General features: G+C 43.9%; 1 protein-coding gene across 3 annotated transcripts in view; it reads left to right on the top strand.

Moving 5' to 3' along the window:
- Positions 1-17,639, top strand: part of DENND5B (DENN domain containing 5B) — a 152,775-nt gene that overhangs the window by 54,095 nt on the left and 81,041 nt on the right. For 2 of the 3 annotated variants that reach the window (XM_048499996.1, XM_048499998.1), the window contains exon 2: positions 16,024-16,089. The exons of the other annotated variant lie outside the window; for it this stretch is intronic. In XM_048499996.1, the coding sequence (XP_048355953.1) occupies positions 16,024-16,089 (66 nt within the window). The remainder of the gene's footprint in view (positions 1-16,023; positions 16,090-17,639) is intronic. 3 annotated transcript variants of the gene reach the window in all.

Genomic DNA, 17,639 nt, shown 5'->3' with positions numbered 1-17,639 from the left:
GGAAAACCCATAACAGCTTGAAAAACTTGTAAGCATTCAACCTTGAGGGTTGACTATCAGCTTTGCAGAGCTGACTTTGTCCCTTCGTCTCTGGCTGACAGGGTAGTAAGGGAATCGGGAGTAGCATTACCCTGGGGTATGTAGATTCACACTTGAGCTCTTCTGGTCTGTTTTGACCAACCTGCTACCCTTAAGAAGGACTTTGGCTTTAAAGACCTTTGATAGAGGTTAAACGAGAGATGTGCCCACACTTGAAAAGAACAGCCATCCCTTAATCTCTGTAAGCGTCTGCAGAAACAAGGGCTAAATACATATTCATTGAATATTCTCAAAGTGAATGACGAAAACAATGCAAAAATCAAACACTTGGTTTTTTAATGCATAAACATGAATATTTGATTCATAATGGAGTCTAAGACCTACAGCTACAAAAACTGAGACATGCAATACGCTATACTGGGTACCTGACATATTAAGAAACACTGTCTGGAGCTATCAAAACTGAAGAAAAATGTCAAACAGAGATGCATTTATACTGTGATGGACTATGTTCCTTAACCCCTAGGGATTCAGTGCAAGAGAGAAACGAAAGCCAGCTATCATGTACATTCTTTATCTCCCAGATCTTGTGCACCCCCGTCCCTTTAATCTACGATGTTTCCATTCATTTGTCTTTGTTCTTTCAGCGGCCAAAACTAAAACAAAGAGAAGAGCTTTGTGAGGATACAAGGGGATTAATTTTTGAAGAGCTCCAATGTACTGCACTCACATATGCATAGCAAGCTGCAGTCCAGCCTACCAGCCTCCTCTTTGTTACGGAGGTGCCTCTGTTACCCAAGATGGAGACGCAGTCTCTCAAAGTGGGGAGTATTTGCTCAAAGCAGACCGCTTATTAACATTGCGAGAGGCTGCGTGGAAGATCTTTCATACCGATGTATATGAAGGTCAGCTCTTGGAAAAAGATCCACCGGGGGGAGTATAAGGCAAATTTGACAGTCTTTATTGTAAGGATAAGGGGTTCACAAGCACTCAGTTCAGTGCAGCAAACACATACACACAGAGCTCCTAATAGGTTGGAAGAGAGATCTGGAATTTTTCTGACCTGAAATGACCCTGGGGAGACTACAGTTTGCCTCAGTAGGATAACTTGTGCATAACCATTACGTGTGAGTTTCCCCAGTGGTGCAAACAGTTCCCTGTGATATTTCAGTTCATAATAATGGTGAGACCTCCCCTCCCTAACATGCCACCCCTCCCTTCCTCCCTCCCCCTCCTTCCACTAGGGTAGGTGGGCCAGGTCCAGATGCTGGGCCCCCTCCCTTCCCTCTCTTGCATGCCACCCCTTCCCCTCGCTCCACTATTGTGGGAAGGCCATGTCCAGATGCCGGGCCCCCTCCCATCCTCCAAGGTCCCATAGACTACTATGGACCACCATATACGTCACGAATATTCCAGTCTCCAGCTACACTTGGCACCTCGCTCTGACTGACTGGTTAGAGCTAAAACAGGATTGCTGGGTAAAGAAGGAAGACTGCCTCTTGGGAAATGTCTTAAAGGGACAGGGGCTAACTAAAATTCTCTCCCTTAGAAGACTTTACAATGAACTAAACCCCTACTAACTATGGGGAAACTGAAGCTTAAAGCTCCTCTTTCCACACTCCATAATCTTAATCTGATCTGATGTGCCTGGGAATCAAGTCAGGGAACAGAACTCCTAGTAATCTGTCAACAGCCCATGTAGAGGCCATTCACAAGTCCGTGGATCCATCCATAAACCGGCCTCCCTTACTTGGTGCATTGCTATCTCTTCCCCGTCCTGATAAATAAAGTTTAACTTGTGGCAGAATGGGAGGGGGGGTAGAAATGGTTTTTAGGTTAGATGTATTACACCATTTGAAATGTGACATTTTAAATGTTACCTCCGTTTTTATGTTGTATGTACAGATATGGTTTTAATCTCACTGTAAGCCACACTGAGCCTAGCTTCGGCAAAGAATGAGTGGGGTATACATTTAATAAAAAAATTAAAATAGACGGAATTGTCCCCAGGTCTGGATGAGATCTGTGTTTAGGCCCCCCCCCCCCCCCCGAATCTCCCAGGGTGTCTATGAACCAATCTCTCTCAGCCAAATATATCTCACAGGCTAACAAATTTAATGTCAGCACGAGCTCTCGTGAGTCAAAGCTCTTAGCACCAGATTCACAAACCATTAGTCAGATGTATTTATACTCAAAGCCGCAGACTAGCACAACTACCCTTCTAGGATATACCTCGTAGGCTCACTTGGGATAATAAAGCTGGCAGAGAGTTATGGTGTCAGTGTAAAAATATGACAGCTTTGGTAGGATTATTGAGAATTCATGTGAAGCAGCGGAGTGCGTTCTGAGTGTTTTTTAGAATTTTTTTTTTTATGTGAAAATCAGCCGGGGAAAGCAACTGTTGGTGAGGAGTTTCCTCAGCTTCGCATACACGTGGCCCCAGTTGCTTTTCAGTTCTCATGAGGAAAGCTCGGGATCCTGTGTTGCCACCATCTAAAAGTATTTATTGGGTAACTGCTGCCATGTTCGGCTTTAATTGTCAGACAGCCAAATAATAGGCAGATGGCTCAGTCTCTGCATTTAGGTTTCTTGGCAGCCAGCCAGACTGCTCATTTTTTGTATTAAAAATACAAGATAAGCTTCTGAAAAAAAGGGGGGGGGATAAATCTCACAGCTGCAGGGTCTGTGGCAGTTGTTGTGTCTGATAAATATGTAGAGGGCCTGATAGCACTCCCTCTTGTGTATACTGTGTCAAGCGTAAATGTATTTGGAGAACAAACAGGAAAATCCCTAAGCAGGCATCTGAGACCCAGACATTTCATCTTTCAAAAAAACCCCAACATTTTTCTCCTCCCACCCCAATCGTAGCGCTTACATTTTTGCATTTATTTTGGGAGTGCCGGTGAGGAGGCGAAGAGACTGTCTGGAGTGTTTAGTCATACATTGTGCCCACCAACTCATTGAAGGGGGTGGGTGCCAATTTCATGGTAGGCAGTGTGTGTCCATCAGCAGCCTACGGTCTGGAGAGGAATGGTGGCATGCAGTTGCTGTAGGCAGAGGAGCCAATGAATTAGCAGCCTGTTAAAAAGGATATGCCTGGCTGTTTGTGGAACCTCTGAAGATGCCAGCCACATATGCCAGCAAAACGTCAGGAGAAAATGATACTAGAACATAGCCGTACAGCCCGAAAACGAACACCCCAGTGTTTGTGGAACCTTTCATGGGGGCATGCTTGTCTCTGATGCCCAATCTTGTATAAATGGGCAGCGCCAAAGCCCTACCAACATGCACATCAGTAGAGTTCTATCAACAGAGCAAACAAAATATCTTCTTTCCACCCTTAGCTATTAAGAGACTTCCCTCCAGTAGCTAAATCACTATATTATAACACCTCTTCTGGAACCACCTTGTGATGTGCTATCTGACCATCGGACAGTGGAGGAAACAAACAGGGCCTGAAGTCTTGAGGAAGATAACTACCTCTGCTTTCACAAGCAGCCAGGTCCCTGCTGTCTTATGGCTTTCTTAAATGACCCTCTGGGCTGTTTATCGCTTTTTTCTAGTCTGCATGTCTGGCTACAGGCATTTCCTTACAAAGCCTTATTGTTCATAAGTGGAGGTTTTCATTAACGCAGTCTCCCTGTGAGGGCTTTGTAGCTCCTTGGAGGATCTGGAAAGTTTGAACTGTTGGGAAATCCTTTAGGTTCCTCTAGAGATTGCGTCACTAGGCAGCTCCTTCTCTATACTTGCTCACTCTTGGGAGCCTGTGTTGTAATCTCTCTGTCCCCTCCTCTAGCATGAGAGAATAACTCACCGTAGCAGAATCCTTAAACTTTCCTAATTGTGGCACTCTTTCTTCTTGAATGAGCCACTGTAGATCAAGCATGACAGGTGAGAGTTTCATACGACTTCAGACAACATGGTCTATTGGGCTTATATTAACTAGAAGTATTGAGTGATACACAGTACATAAAAATCTCAACCAACCCTTTAGAGATGCAAAGCCCTTATTTCTCTCCATTTTTCTCTATAGTATCTCCATAGTATTGGCACTTGCTAGTAGGCCCCACACTGAGTGGATTAGCTGTTGCATCTTGATTGGGCTTGCAGCTTCAAGGTCTGGTTATTTAAATCTCTGTTATATTCCCGCAAGATCTGGCGCATGCTAATCTGTCTGTTGTAACCAGCTGCTGATAAATGCGTAGACGGAAGATTGCATCTACAATTGCAAACTTGTCTTCTGTTTATACGAATACCAGCATGGATCCCTGCAGTTAGCTGCTCCTGTTCTGTATCTTCTCTTATTCATTGCATTTTCCAAAACGTTTGGTTTGCAAGAGAAGTGCCTTCTAAATGAATTGAGAGATGAAAGGACTTGACAGCTATTTCTGAGCTCACGCTCGGGATTAAAACTGGGTTTATGCTGACGGGAGCAGGGAGGCTAAACAGGAATGCTGACTGCTAAAACGAAAACTGACAGCCCTCTGGAAAGGAGGTCACGGAGCTGTGGATTAAGAAGTTAAGGCATAGGGGAAATCAACTCTTACCTCTAAGCCTTTTGGAGCTCGGTTTGCTTGCTCTGGGTGGAGATTTAGAATGTTAAACAAAGCATAAATAATCCCGGCATTATTTTTTAATATTTTTTCCCCCTGCGCTTCTCACTCCCTAATGGAAGCCCCCAAAGTGGGATTTAGGAAATCGTGAGCGGGGCTTCTGCATAGTGAATAGGTCCTCTTGTATATCCTCTTTTGATAAAGAGTAAAAAAGAAATTGGCTGCAGCTGATTGCTTGCAAGTTTGGGTAAGTGAAAGCCTGATGATCCAGAACATCAGCAGGCCTGATGATTACAACCTTGTCACAAGGGTTCTTGCTCGCGGGTTTGTTCGGCTATTGCTGCTCTACAAGGTTGTATCGCACTCCAGGGAACAGTGTTCTCCAGTGGGTGGGACATCATTAGAATCTCTGGTCAGGGCACTGGTAAGAAAAGTCCCTGCTGCAGAGGCTAGTTGAAGAAGAGGCAATAGTTGATGGTTGCTACTGGTTCCTTACTTCAAGCTGCAGTTTCCTCTTTGTTTCATAAACGGGTGTGGATGAGTTGTATAATTGCAAAAAACCAGTTGTCAATTTAATACACAATCAGGACAGTAAATTCAAGGTTCTTTTAGCGTTCTGGCACGTGTGCAGTGCCACTCTCTTTCTGTCTCACAGTGTGTTCCTAGTTTTGAAGCTCTTGGGAAAGCAACTCTACAGAGTAGCTGAGATCAGGCCCTGGTTTGCACCCCTCCTGCTTCAGTTTTCTCAAAGTTGCCAACTCTAGCTTGGGAAATCCCTGAAGAGTCAAGGGGTGACACCTGAGAAGGGTGGAGCTTGGGAGAATGTTAAGCAGCGATAGGTTGCCATAGAATCCACCTTCCAATGGTGCTATTTTCTCCAGGGTACTGATCACTACAGTCTGGAGACAGTGGAAAATTTGGGAGAATTCTAAACCCTAGTTTGAGGTTTTTAATGCCAGTTTTTACTCAGGCTATTTGCGCATGTGTGGTCTCCTTTGCTTTCAGCCTACATTCCCTTTAGATTTTCGTTTTCCCCTACTAGGAACTGAAGAGTGTGGATTTATACCCTACCTTTTGCTCCTGTAAGTAGTCTCAAAGTGGCTTACAAACCTCTTCCTTTTCTCTCCCCACAACAGGTACCTTGTGAGGTAGGTGGGACTGAGAGAGCTATGACTAGTTCAGCATCACCCAGCAGGCTTCACGTGAAGTAGTGGGGAAACAAATCCAGTTCACCAAATAAGAGTCTGCCACTCATGGGGAGGAGTGGCGAACCAAACCCAGTTCTCCAGATTAGAGTCCTCCACTCTTAACCACTACACCACACCGTGCTGACTCCGCATTCAGACCAGAGAATCCCCAAGTTTTCCAGTTCCTCTTTAAACATTACTTTTTTTCTCTCTTCAAAGGGCAAGCGAAGGTGTTCAGCGAGCATAAAGATTTCCCCAGGTTATTTTTTTACTCCATCCCCAGCCTTCCCCCATGCACGCCACTCACCTCCTCCCTTCCACTCACCTTCCTTTTTGTGAAGATCAGCAAGGTTAGAAGGTTCATGCCAAGGAATTCTTTAAAAAAATTTCACTGTAGTCTATTGAAGGTTCAGTGAACCTCGTGAAATTGACAAGGCTCGGCCGATTGCAAAAGTACACCCAAGCCTCCTGACTGCCAGGTTTTACTGGAGTGCGGGGCTTTCTGCGTTGAATGCAAGGCCAATCATGCTGGGATCGCACTGCCGCCAGCAATCCCAGACACATACACACCCCTGCCCCCCCCCCCCCCCACTATCACATAGTGCTGAAGGACAGACCTGCTAGTTTTTCCCCCACCTGATCTGACAAACGATTGAAAAAACAGGCTGCTCTAAAACAAACAAACAAAGGACAGCAGGCGACTTCCCATCTTATGCAGGGATAAATTAGATTGGAGAAAGACACTTTGGAGGGAAACCAGTGGGAACAGAAATAATGCAGGGGTGGTGAGGAAGCTGGGCAAACAGGGAAATCTTCCCATGAGGCAAAAACTGAGGATCGATCAGCCGCACAGTAAGTGCACAAATACTACTAAGTTTTCTTTCTTTCTTTCTTTCTTTCTTTCTTTCTTTCTTTCTTTCTTTCTTTCTTTCTTTCTTTCTTTCTTTCTTTCTTTCTTTCTTTCTTTCTTTCTTTCTTTCTTTCTTTCTTTCTTTCTTTCTTTCTTTCTTTTTAAAGAACAATCTACAATGAAATCCAAATGCTCACCTCATAGGAGGTGGAGCTAATCATAAATGGCTCCTTCAGAAGGCAGAGCACGTCACAAAATATTAGGGAGCACAGTTGTATACAACTCTAATTGTACTTCTTCAGCGTTTCAGGCAAAAGGTGTATTTAACAGGATGCCTCTTAATCCTGCACAGCCAATTAGATCTCCAGTGGCCTAACAGAAGTTGTGCTGAGCAAAGCCTTACCTAGCTCCATTTTCTGAAAACACTTGGTGAGTGCCAGGAAAGGTGCTGGGGGTGCAGGTGGGGGATGCCATGGCACCCTGAAGATTTTGGGGTGGTGTTTGGGGGAGGGCTGAGTTGAGGGAAAGGAGGAATCTCCATGATGCCCCAAATTTTGCCCTTTAACCTGCCGTTTCTTTCAGGGAACTGATCTCTATAGTCTAAAAATGTTGGTTCCCTATATAATGCCACTTGGGCTCCAAACCATGGTTATGAGACAAGCAGCGGCTCTGGGTTCATATAGTTGTCTACTTTTTTCCCTTACACGCACACATACTTTCTCCTTTTTTTTGTTATTACTAGCGATATCTTCACTGTAAATTATCCCAACCGTAATAATCATTAATATGTGTGATTGCAAGCTCACTTTTAGATCATATAAGTATTAACTTTATTTGATTGTATAGAATTTAATGAGTTTATTGATTGAGATGATTAATAAATATATATTTTAAAAAACATGATTCTGAACTCTGGTTTGAAACAAACCGTGGTTAGCAAAAATCGTACTTCAGCATTTCAGACAAAAGGTGTATCTGCAGATGTTAACCATGTTTATTACTGAAAATGAAAGGGAGGAGAAATTTATGTGCACAAAAGGACAGAAGTGAGAGAACATTAGCCTTGTGGCACACCTTAAATGTGTAGCCAGGACTGTAGCTTGGATTTTGAGTTACGGCTTCAAAGACGTTAATGGAAAATCAGCAATTTCATCTTAATCATCAGTGCATGGTTGAGTTTTTTATGAATAGCTAGCATCACAGAATTCTCCACAGAACAAGAATAGCTGCTTAAGTTCAGAAGCTTTTTACTTAACTTGGAACAAACATATTCTTTACCTTTGTGCCTTTTGTGCTTTACCCTTTCAAGTCTTTTTATTTTACTTGCAGTCATGTGTTTAAAGATAGATTTTTTGGCTGTGGTAGATTTTCTGTGCTGCGTGGTCATGGTCTGGTAGTTTTTGCTCCTAACATTTTGCCTGCATCTATGACTGACATCTACAGTGACATGTTAAGAACATAAGAACATAAGAACTAGCCTGCTGGATCAGACCAGAGTCCATCTAGTCCAGCATTCTGCTACTCGCAGTGGCCCACCAGGTGCCTTTGGGAGCTCACATGCAGGATGTGAAAGCAATGGCCTTCTGCTGCTGCTGCTCCTGAGCACCTGGTCTGCTAAGGCATTAGCAATCTGAGATCAAGGAGGATCAAGATTGGTAGCCATAGATTGACTTCTCCTCCATAAATCTGTCCAAGCCCTTTTTAAAGCTATCCAGGTTAGTGGCCATCACCACCTCCTGTGGCAGCATATTCCAAACACCAATCACACGTTGCGTGAAGAAGTGTTTCCTTTTATTAGTCCTAATTCTTCCCCCCAGCATTTTCAATGAATGCCCCCTGGTTCTAGTATTGTGAGAAAGAGAGAAAAATTTCTCTCTGTCAACATTTTCTACCCCATGCATAATTTTATAGACTTCAATCATATCCCCCCTCAGACGTCTCCTCTCCAAACTAAAGAGTCCCAAACGCTGCAGCCTCTCCTCATAAGGAAGGTGCTCCAATCCTTCAATCATCCTCGTTGCCCTTCTCTGCACTTTTTCTATCTCTTCGATATCCTTTTTGAGATGTGGCGACCAGAACTGAACACAGTACTCCAAGTGCGGTCGCACCACGGCTTTATATAAGGGCATGACAATCTTTGCAGTTTTATTCTCAATTCCTTTCCTAATTATCCCCAGCATAGAGTTTGCCTTTTTCACCGCTGCCATGCATTGAGTTGACATTCCCATGGAACTATCAACTAAGACGCCCAAATCCCTTTCCTGGTCTGTGACTGATAGCACTGACCCCTGTAGCGTGTATGTGAAGTTTGGATTTTTTGCCCCTACGTGCATCACTTTACATTTCGCTACATTGAACTGCATTTGCCATTTCTTAGCCCACTCACCTAATTTATCAAGGTCCGCTTGGAGCTCTTCGCAATCCTTTGTGGTTCTTACCACCCTACATAATTTGGTATCATCTGCAAACTTGGCCACCACACTACCCACCCTACATAATTTGGTATCATCTGCAAACTTGGCCACCACACTACCCACCCCTACTTCCAGGTCATTTATGAATAAGTTAAAGAGCACTGGTCCCAAAACGGATCCTTGGGGGACACCACTCCCTACTGTTATGGTGAGACATGTTATGGTGAGACATGTTTCTCTCTGGAGACCACAGTCACATGGACTGTGGCCACTCAGTCCAGAAAACTCCCAGTGGCCTGTTGATTCCAGCTATGAAAGCCATCGACAGTCAATGGATTTTTTTCTTCAAAGTCCAAATGTAACTGCTTAGTTTTGCACTGTAGGGCAAGTGGTTTTCTGTGTAGCCTTGACTTAGCCATACTCTTTCAGCGATCCTACGCTCCATTTTATTTTAACTGTTTAAAACAATTCAGTGCCACATTTCAACCCAATACAGGGTTTCCAAGGCAGTGAACAATAAAACATTTCAAGCAGCATATAAAATACAAATATGTATAAAATATTTAAAACAGTTACACAAAATATATAAAAGCACTCAAATAGGGAGGAAGGCTAATAAGAGCTAGTGAGAGAATGCCTAACAAAAAAAGTCTTCACTGGTTGGTGAAAGATAATGATGGAGACAAACAGATCCCCTTAGGAAAGGAGTTCCAAAGTTTTGAAGGCACAGCCAAGGAAGTTCTTTCTTGGGTCACCTCGTCTAGCCTCAAAAGGTGAGGGAATCCAAAGTTGAGCCTCCAAAGAAGACTAGATAGGCTCACATGAAAGGCAGCAGCTATTTAGGTATGCTGGCCTTAGACCTTATAAAGCAGTGATGGCGAACCTTTTCAAGACCGAGTGCCCAAACTGCAACCCAAAACCCACTTATTTATCGCAAAGCGCCAACATGACAATTTAACCTGAATACTGAGGTTTTAGTTTAGAAAAAATTATTGGCTCTGAGGCGTGTGTTACTCGGGAGTAAGCTTGGTGGTAGTTGTTGGCTGTGCTTTGAAGCAACCATGCAACTCTTCAAACGGGTGAATCACAACCCTAGGAGGGTTTACTCAGAAGCAAGCCACATTGCCAGCAACTGAGCTTACTCCCAGGTAAAGGATTGCACTTTAGTTCTTTGCATGAAAATCAGTGTGGTTTAACAGCGCTTAACAGGGTTACCTATACTGTTTCCCAAAACAAGGTCTTAGGTTTAATGCTAATAATCGAGCCCAGCGGCCCAGGCCAGCCTAGATGTTTGGGATGGGGAAAGTACCCCCCCCCCCATGATGAACTCTGTTTGTGCGTGCCCACCGAGAAGGCTCTGAGTGTCACCTCTGGAACCCGTGCCATAGGCTCGCCATCACTGTTATAAAGCTTTAAAGTATCCAGTACCTTTAATTGGACCAGAAGCAAACTAAGACCCAGTGTAGATGGAACAAGAGTGTTATAAGGGTCCCTGCAACCCACTCCAGTCAACTTCTGGCTGCAAAATTCTGCACCAGCTACAGCTTCCAGACAGCCTTCAAGGCCATCCCTATGTAGAACACATTGCAGTAATCTAATCTAAATATTATTAGGGCATGTACCGCAGTGCAGCTGCTGAAAGACAACATGGCTAAACTGCCACCTTGTTTGTCCAACAGGAGGCCTGGGTCCAGGAGGATTCCCAAAGTACAAACCTGCTTCTTTAACGCCATCCGTAACTGGTGACATCACAATTCCAGGCTCAGCTCTCCTCTCCACCAGTAGCACTTCCATTTTTTCAGTATTGAGTTCATCCTGAGATCCTGGGAAGAAGGTCAGGATGCTGATAAAAAATTTTTGAGATGCTTTTTTTGATCATGCCTGCAGAACCTGCCAGTTTTCCTTGCAAGAGCAATGACTTTTTAAAGGGGCATCTATTAAATGCCGAGGATGCTTGGTGTGGCTTTAAATAAAGACAGCGGCGTCAGTGATCCGTACTTATAATGCAGCCTGCTAGGGCAGAAACAGAGCCCGGCATCCAAAAATGAATCAGCTCAATTCCACGCATGTTTGTTACAGATAAAAAGAGCCTCGAGGTTAGAAAAATAATTGCTGCATGTTTAGGATTCTCTGCACCTGCATACTGGTGCTTTTTGAATGAAGCACTCCCTGTAAATTGGATAGCTTAGCGTGTAAAAGGGCAGTGTAAAATTGCTTGCAGCTTAAAACAATGATATACGGGGCTGCAGTCAATGTATACTTGAAGCAGAAGTGATTATCTTAAGAAATTAGGCATATATGATGTTAGACTGTGAGTTTTTCTTAAGGCATAGCACAATTATTTATTCCTGATCATGCTTGTTTGTCTTTTACCCAGGTTCTGCTGAAATATTTGCTTTAAATATTATACAGGACTGCTAGCAGTCTCCTATCCTTGGTTGCGGTCATATTCCACACCAGTATGAGTAATATTGAGGCAGCAGGGGGTCCCAAGATCTTGCTAAGTACTCAGCTGCTCAGCTGAGATGCCAACCTTGGTCTACTGCTTGTTAAGTTGTTTCCCTTTGTATATCTCTATTGATCTTCTGGCTCTTGAGTGTGCAGCTATATTAAGCAACGAAAGCTGTTGGTGCATATTACGTTACGCTGTAGACAGGCAGTGGAGATACTTCAATTGAGGTCAGGAGGAGGGAGGATACTGAATCTAAAATTAAATGCCTGTGTTGGGTTTTATTTTTAAAGCTATTGTGGTCCAGAGCAGTCAAATATCTGCCTTTAAAATACACAAACAAATCCTTTAAAAATAATTGATCTCCATGAATTGTATTAAATGCTAGATTGATTAATTCCAAGCGCTTTGTATTTTAATTTATATTTCCGTTATACTGCTTACCTGGGGTTTGCAGAGATTGCAGGTTTGATAGTCTAAGCAACTGTAAGCAAAACGGTTTTTCAATATGTTTGAAGGCAGCCTCCATAGCAAAGCGGGGCTGTCTCTGATCATAGATCGCTAGCCTGCTGTTCTGTCTAGTAGGATTTTTGAGATCTTAATGAGAGATTTTTATTTGAAAATATTGAGGGGCTAAGAGCACTTTACCTGCTTGTATCTCAGTTCCTGTGTACATGCTAATGAAAGCAGAAGGACTGGTCATGAGAATACAATTATGTATATCAATAGAGATATACATATACATACAATACAATTATGAATACAATTGCTTTGTTGTCATAGTGCCACCACTTTATCTATTTCCATTGGTGATTCAGGTTTATTCTTGTGGATGTTCAGCATGTTTTGTTTGGGGTTGGGGGGCAGTGGCAGTTTGGAGGAGATTGGTAAAAACAGATAAATTGAGAACCTAAACCAGTGTTTTCCAACCTTTTCGACATCATGGTACCCTTGACCTCACTCTTCATATCTCACAGTACCCCTGCCATCCTCCCCCCACCTTCCCATCCCAGTGCCCCTGCTTGCCACCCCCCACCTTCCCCTCCCAGGGTGAAGGGAAGCTGCTGACCTTGCGGCAGGCCCTGCCCTCTGGGCCAGCTCCATATCCTTGCTGGTACTGGTGGGAGACACCGCAAAAGTGAGGGGGGCTGGTAGCATTGCCACGGTACCCCTAGGACATGCTCGCGGCACCCCAGGATACCACAGAACCCTAGTTGGGAATCGCTGACCTAAACTGTACTAAGACTAATTAAGGCTGTCAATTGATTACTCTGACTCTTATCCAGTTAATTTTAAATCATATACCTGTTGCAGAAATTTCAGGGAAGGTGCCATTTATTTATTTTTGGCGGATTCTAAAGGAAGAAGACAGTTTCTTTTTAAAGGGTAAGATAATAAGATTGCAACACATTGAGGGGAGCTTCCCACTTCACGTGGCAGTTCTGTTCACTGTGTAACGCAGCCACCCTATAAAGCGTGTTAAACATATATGTTCCTGTATCAGCAGTGTATGTACAGCAGGGAATCCCGCACTCCAGTAGGCATGTACATGGATGATTTGTCAATGCCTGGGCACCAGGCCTTCAGCTTTGTTTGTTTTCATTTGGACCCAAAGCCGCTTGCATCGTTTTCCTTGTTTCCATTTTATCCTTGCGATAGCCCTGCAAAGTAGATCAGACGAAGCGTGTGTGACTGGTCCAAGGTCACCCAACAGGCTTCCATGGCAAAGTCTGGGTTTGAGCCTGAGTCTGCCCAGTTCTTCAGAAAGTGCCCGTAAGCACACAGCTATTGGGTTATCACAGGAAGAGCAGAACCATCCTCACTTAAAGAGGGGAGGTCTGAGAAAGACTGTCTGAAACTTGTGTTCCTACTTGTCTGGGTAGCAAGAAATTACCAGGTTTAGATTCTTTTGGATGCCGAGGCGTACCTAGGCAAACTGGAGCCCTGGGCAAAACCTGAGTTTGATGCCCCCCCATGGGCACTGGGCAACTGCCCACTTTGCCCAATGGGAGGAATGCCTCTGGATGAGAGTCTTGGTGACCTTTGGCATTTATTTACAAATTTGCAAAATGGAGTCTAAACAGAGACATAGACAACAGCAGATCTACCAGTCCGCACTAGATGCCAAGACAGAGAGACGCTGCATCCCAGTTGCTCACCTTTCAGCCAATCAAAGTTTGCCCTCCCTCCGGTTATTTCTCCTTCCATTCTAAAGACAAATTGCTGTTTTTCCATATATGCTCACACACCCGCTCTTAGGTGGGAGGAAACTGTATCGCCTTGCTGGAGCTATCATTCAAGGTCAGAGCTGGGATATAATCTCCTTACAGTGAGTTCCCACAGAGGAACATTAATGTTCTTTTGGCGTAGGCCCTGACTCCCATCATGTGCCATTTTAGGCAAAGGCATAGTGATAGACCACAATACTTGGGCAGGGTTCTCCTAACAGTCTGCGAATGTAAAGATGAAAGCCAAATGTACTAAGCTTGTGCTAATGAAATTCCAAATGACAGATGCTGGCATGTGCTCTTAAAAATGCTGCCCTTTGGGATTCTCTGTGCATTCAGTTTCCTTAGCTGATTAACGGTTATCTTAGAATCTTAGACTGAAAGGCAGGGAAGACATTCATTATGTATAACTCTACAGCTAGCACGAAGGTGAGAGCAGAGTCCGTAACTCATATCTATCTTGTGATATTCTCTTGTTCATTTTCCATTCCTTCCATTTTGCGTGACGCTTTTCTTTCATTCTTCTTGAGCTCTTTCACATTTTAGCTGTAAGCAGGGAATGTTTAAAATTCAAATAAATTAACAGTACAGTTTTTCTCACATTCTGTTCATCACTTCCATACCATTCATTTCAACGTATGAAGTGCTTTTTACACTTTTGTGTGTGGTGTGTCTTTTTTTTCTACTTTGGGAGCTGTTGCAAGCATATGCTTAGGGCTGTACACACTCAAATCGAAAGTTGTCATCCTGGTAAACCTGCCTCAGTGCCAAGCTGAATTCTGCAACATGGATAAATTATTCACTTCCGAGATGGATGCATGTCCTTTATCGTTTTATCATGGATTATTTGTTCTATTTCTGCCAATCACTTGCAAATTGCTCTGCGAAGGCTGGAAAGCCCTTCTTCCCTAGACAGAAAATGCAGTGCCCAGGGACTCTGTCCTTTGAGACTTCTCTAGCCACTGTGCTCAAATGGGGAGAATCTGAGACGCATTCAGACATCATGAGAAACCATAGTTGGATTAAACCCTAGAACCTGGTGGCACAGAATGGGTAAGCTGCAGTACTGCAGGCAAAGCTCTACTCACTACCTGTTGGATTCTGGTGGAAGTCGATTTCAGACAGCCTTCAGACTCAGGGTTGACTCAGCCTTATATCCTTCCAACGTTGGTAAAAAGAGTACCCAGCTTGCTGGGGGTAAAGTGTAGAGAGCAGGGGAAGGTCATGGCAAACCACCCTGTAAACATAGTCTGCCTGGTAAACATTGTGATGTGACATCACCTCATGGGTCAGTAATCACCCAGTGCTTTATCTTTGCTGAATGAAGAAGGTCCAACAAACCAGATTGGTTGTATGTTGTGTGTTCCCAGGCTCCATGTAACTGAACGTTGCCATGGACAAGCAGCATTTAATAATCAGTGTTTCCCAAACTGTGGATGTCTGCCTAGAACAGTGGTGGTGAACCTATAGCACTCCAGATGTTCATGGGGCTACAATTCCCATCAGCCAATTGGCCAAGCTGGCAGGGGCTGATGGGAATTGTAGTCCATGAACATCTGGAGTGCCATAGGTTCACCACCACGGGCCTAGAATATACAGGCAAGCATTTCTCTTGCAAATGCAGAGTAGCCCAGTTAATACTTCCTTTCCCTACCAGGAATACTTTCTGGGCAGCGGTTCAATCCCCCTCACCCTCCATAACTGTCAGCTTCTACAGAGGCAGAGTAGAGGAGCCCTGGTACTCTCTCCCTTGAGCTGAGGTCACTGCCTCCTACACTGGTGAGAGGTGGGGAGGGAGTTGATCCTATAGGTGTGGCCTACAAGATGGTGGTGTAACTGTTCAAGGCTCACAGCAGCCTCTTGGATGGCACATGAGTGTACTCTGTGCCACAGTTTGGGGCTTCTTGTTACCTGTTCACATTTCGTTGAGGGATGATGCCATACAAAACTTTTGGGTATGCTCCAGTGGTGTATACCTCCATGCTATGCAAAAGGGTTGTATACCAGCATAGCTAAAGTACAGCCCTTTTTATATATTGGGCTAAGCCCTTTTGAAGCGGGTGGGAATTTCCTTGGCATGGCTTTTGTGGAAGAGCTTCCTGGTAGAGAAAGCCTTGTGTTTTCTGTGTCTAACACTCATTGTCCTTCATTTGCCTTCCGCTAGGAGCAGTGAAGGGAAATATCACTGCTTCTTAGCGCTGGTGTGTGGTTTAAACCGTGTTTTGTGTGTGTATGTGTGTGTGTGTCTGCATTTTCTGTTCATTTTGTTCATACGTACTTTTTGTTTCTGTTATGTTATGTAGTCTTATACCAGTGGCTAGAAGCAGATCGCCTTGGCAAGAGCTCAGATACTGCTGACAGAAAAACAGGTAAAAAAAAACAAAGCAAGAGGGGAGGGGAAGGGGTTTACCAATTAATGAAAATACTTTAAAGCTGTCTAGATTTTCTCCCATCTTTTAGCACTCTCTCAAATGATGTTAAATCTTCTTCCATTGTTTGTGTTTCTTTCATCACCATTTCCTGTGGCTTTCATGTAGGTTTTTCAGCTCTCTGCTAGTGGGAAATGGGGGGGCTTAGGGTTGCCAGCTGTAGGTTGAGGAAGTCCTGGAGATTCAGGAATGGATCCCGGAGGGGACGGAGACCTCAGTGGGGTACAAGGCCATAGAATTAATTAAAGATGGTAATGCTGAAAGCTAATCTGGCAGCTGCCAAGACTGGAGTTTGCAGTGGGGCCTGCTTTTGTAGGACAAGTTGAGAAATCACTGTCGGATTGATAACATCACATCACTTGCAGGGAAAACCTGAAAGTGATGCTCTGCCTTTCTAGGAATTGCCTGAAACTCTGTGGTTTTTTTAACCATAGAATTTGTATTTGACACAAATTCACTCTATTCTGAGGGAAATGGACAGGCTTTGATGTATTCATTTGTCTGTGTAGACCAGTGGTTCTCAACCTTCCTAATGCCGCGACCCTTTAATACAGTTCATGTTGTGGTGACCCCCAACCATAAAATTATTTGTGTCTCGGTTCCTAAGACCATCGGAAATATGTGTTTTCCGATGGTCTTAGGCGATCCCTGAGAAAGGGTTGTTCGACCCCCAAAGGGGTCGCGATCCACAGGTTGAGAACTGCTGGTGTAGACCGAAATAAGTATGCCATTGGATGCAAAATTGTTCTTGTGATAGGCCATGCAGATGGTGGCTGGAGATCTCCCTCTATTGCAGCTGATCACCAGGCAGTAGAGATTAGTTTATCTGGAGATGATGGCCTCTTCGGAAGGTGGATTCTGCGGTACTGTACTCTGTTGCAGTACCTCCTCCCCAAACCCCACCCTCCTCATTCTCCACCCCCAACATCTCCAGCTGTTTCCCAAGATGGAGCTTACAGTCCTGCTGCCAATGTAATTGTGCAGTCTACCCTTCTCCTGTTGGCCAGAAGCCAGCTGACCCCTGAAAAATTCTGCAGGTCTGTGTGGATGTGATCCACTTCCTAATGGAAAGCCACAATTAGAAGGTTTACAACACTGAGGCCTTTGCAGTTGAACATCCAGTTTTGTATCTTGTCAGGATCATGTTAGCAGATTCAGCATCTCTTTTTCCAGAGAAGAGCAATTTTTCCCCATTTTACTTACAAGTTGAGCAAGGTATCCTCCTCTCATTTTGCATGATAATCAGTTTCATAATTGCATTACAACCGCTCTTAAAGAATTCTTTTGGAAAAGCATCTTTGCAGACATATTTCAAGAGCTATATACTTCTCAGCAGATATTTCATCAAAATCCTTTTGTCACAACTGACGCACATACACAATGCAAAAAAAGAGACGTGGATACAATGGCTTTTACCTAGTCTTTTGTATTTTCAACTGAGAATTCTTTCATCTATATTTATATGTACTAATCTAATAAATGCAATCTTT

Source organism: Sphaerodactylus townsendi, linkage group LG06, assembly GCF_021028975.2.
Source record: "Sphaerodactylus townsendi isolate TG3544 linkage group LG06, MPM_Stown_v2.3, whole genome shotgun sequence".
In the NCBI taxonomy this organism is placed as follows: Eukaryota; Metazoa; Chordata; class Lepidosauria; order Squamata; family Sphaerodactylidae; genus Sphaerodactylus; species Sphaerodactylus townsendi.
The sequence above is the reverse complement of the archived record's forward strand: the minus strand, read 5'-3'. Positions and strand labels throughout refer to the sequence as shown.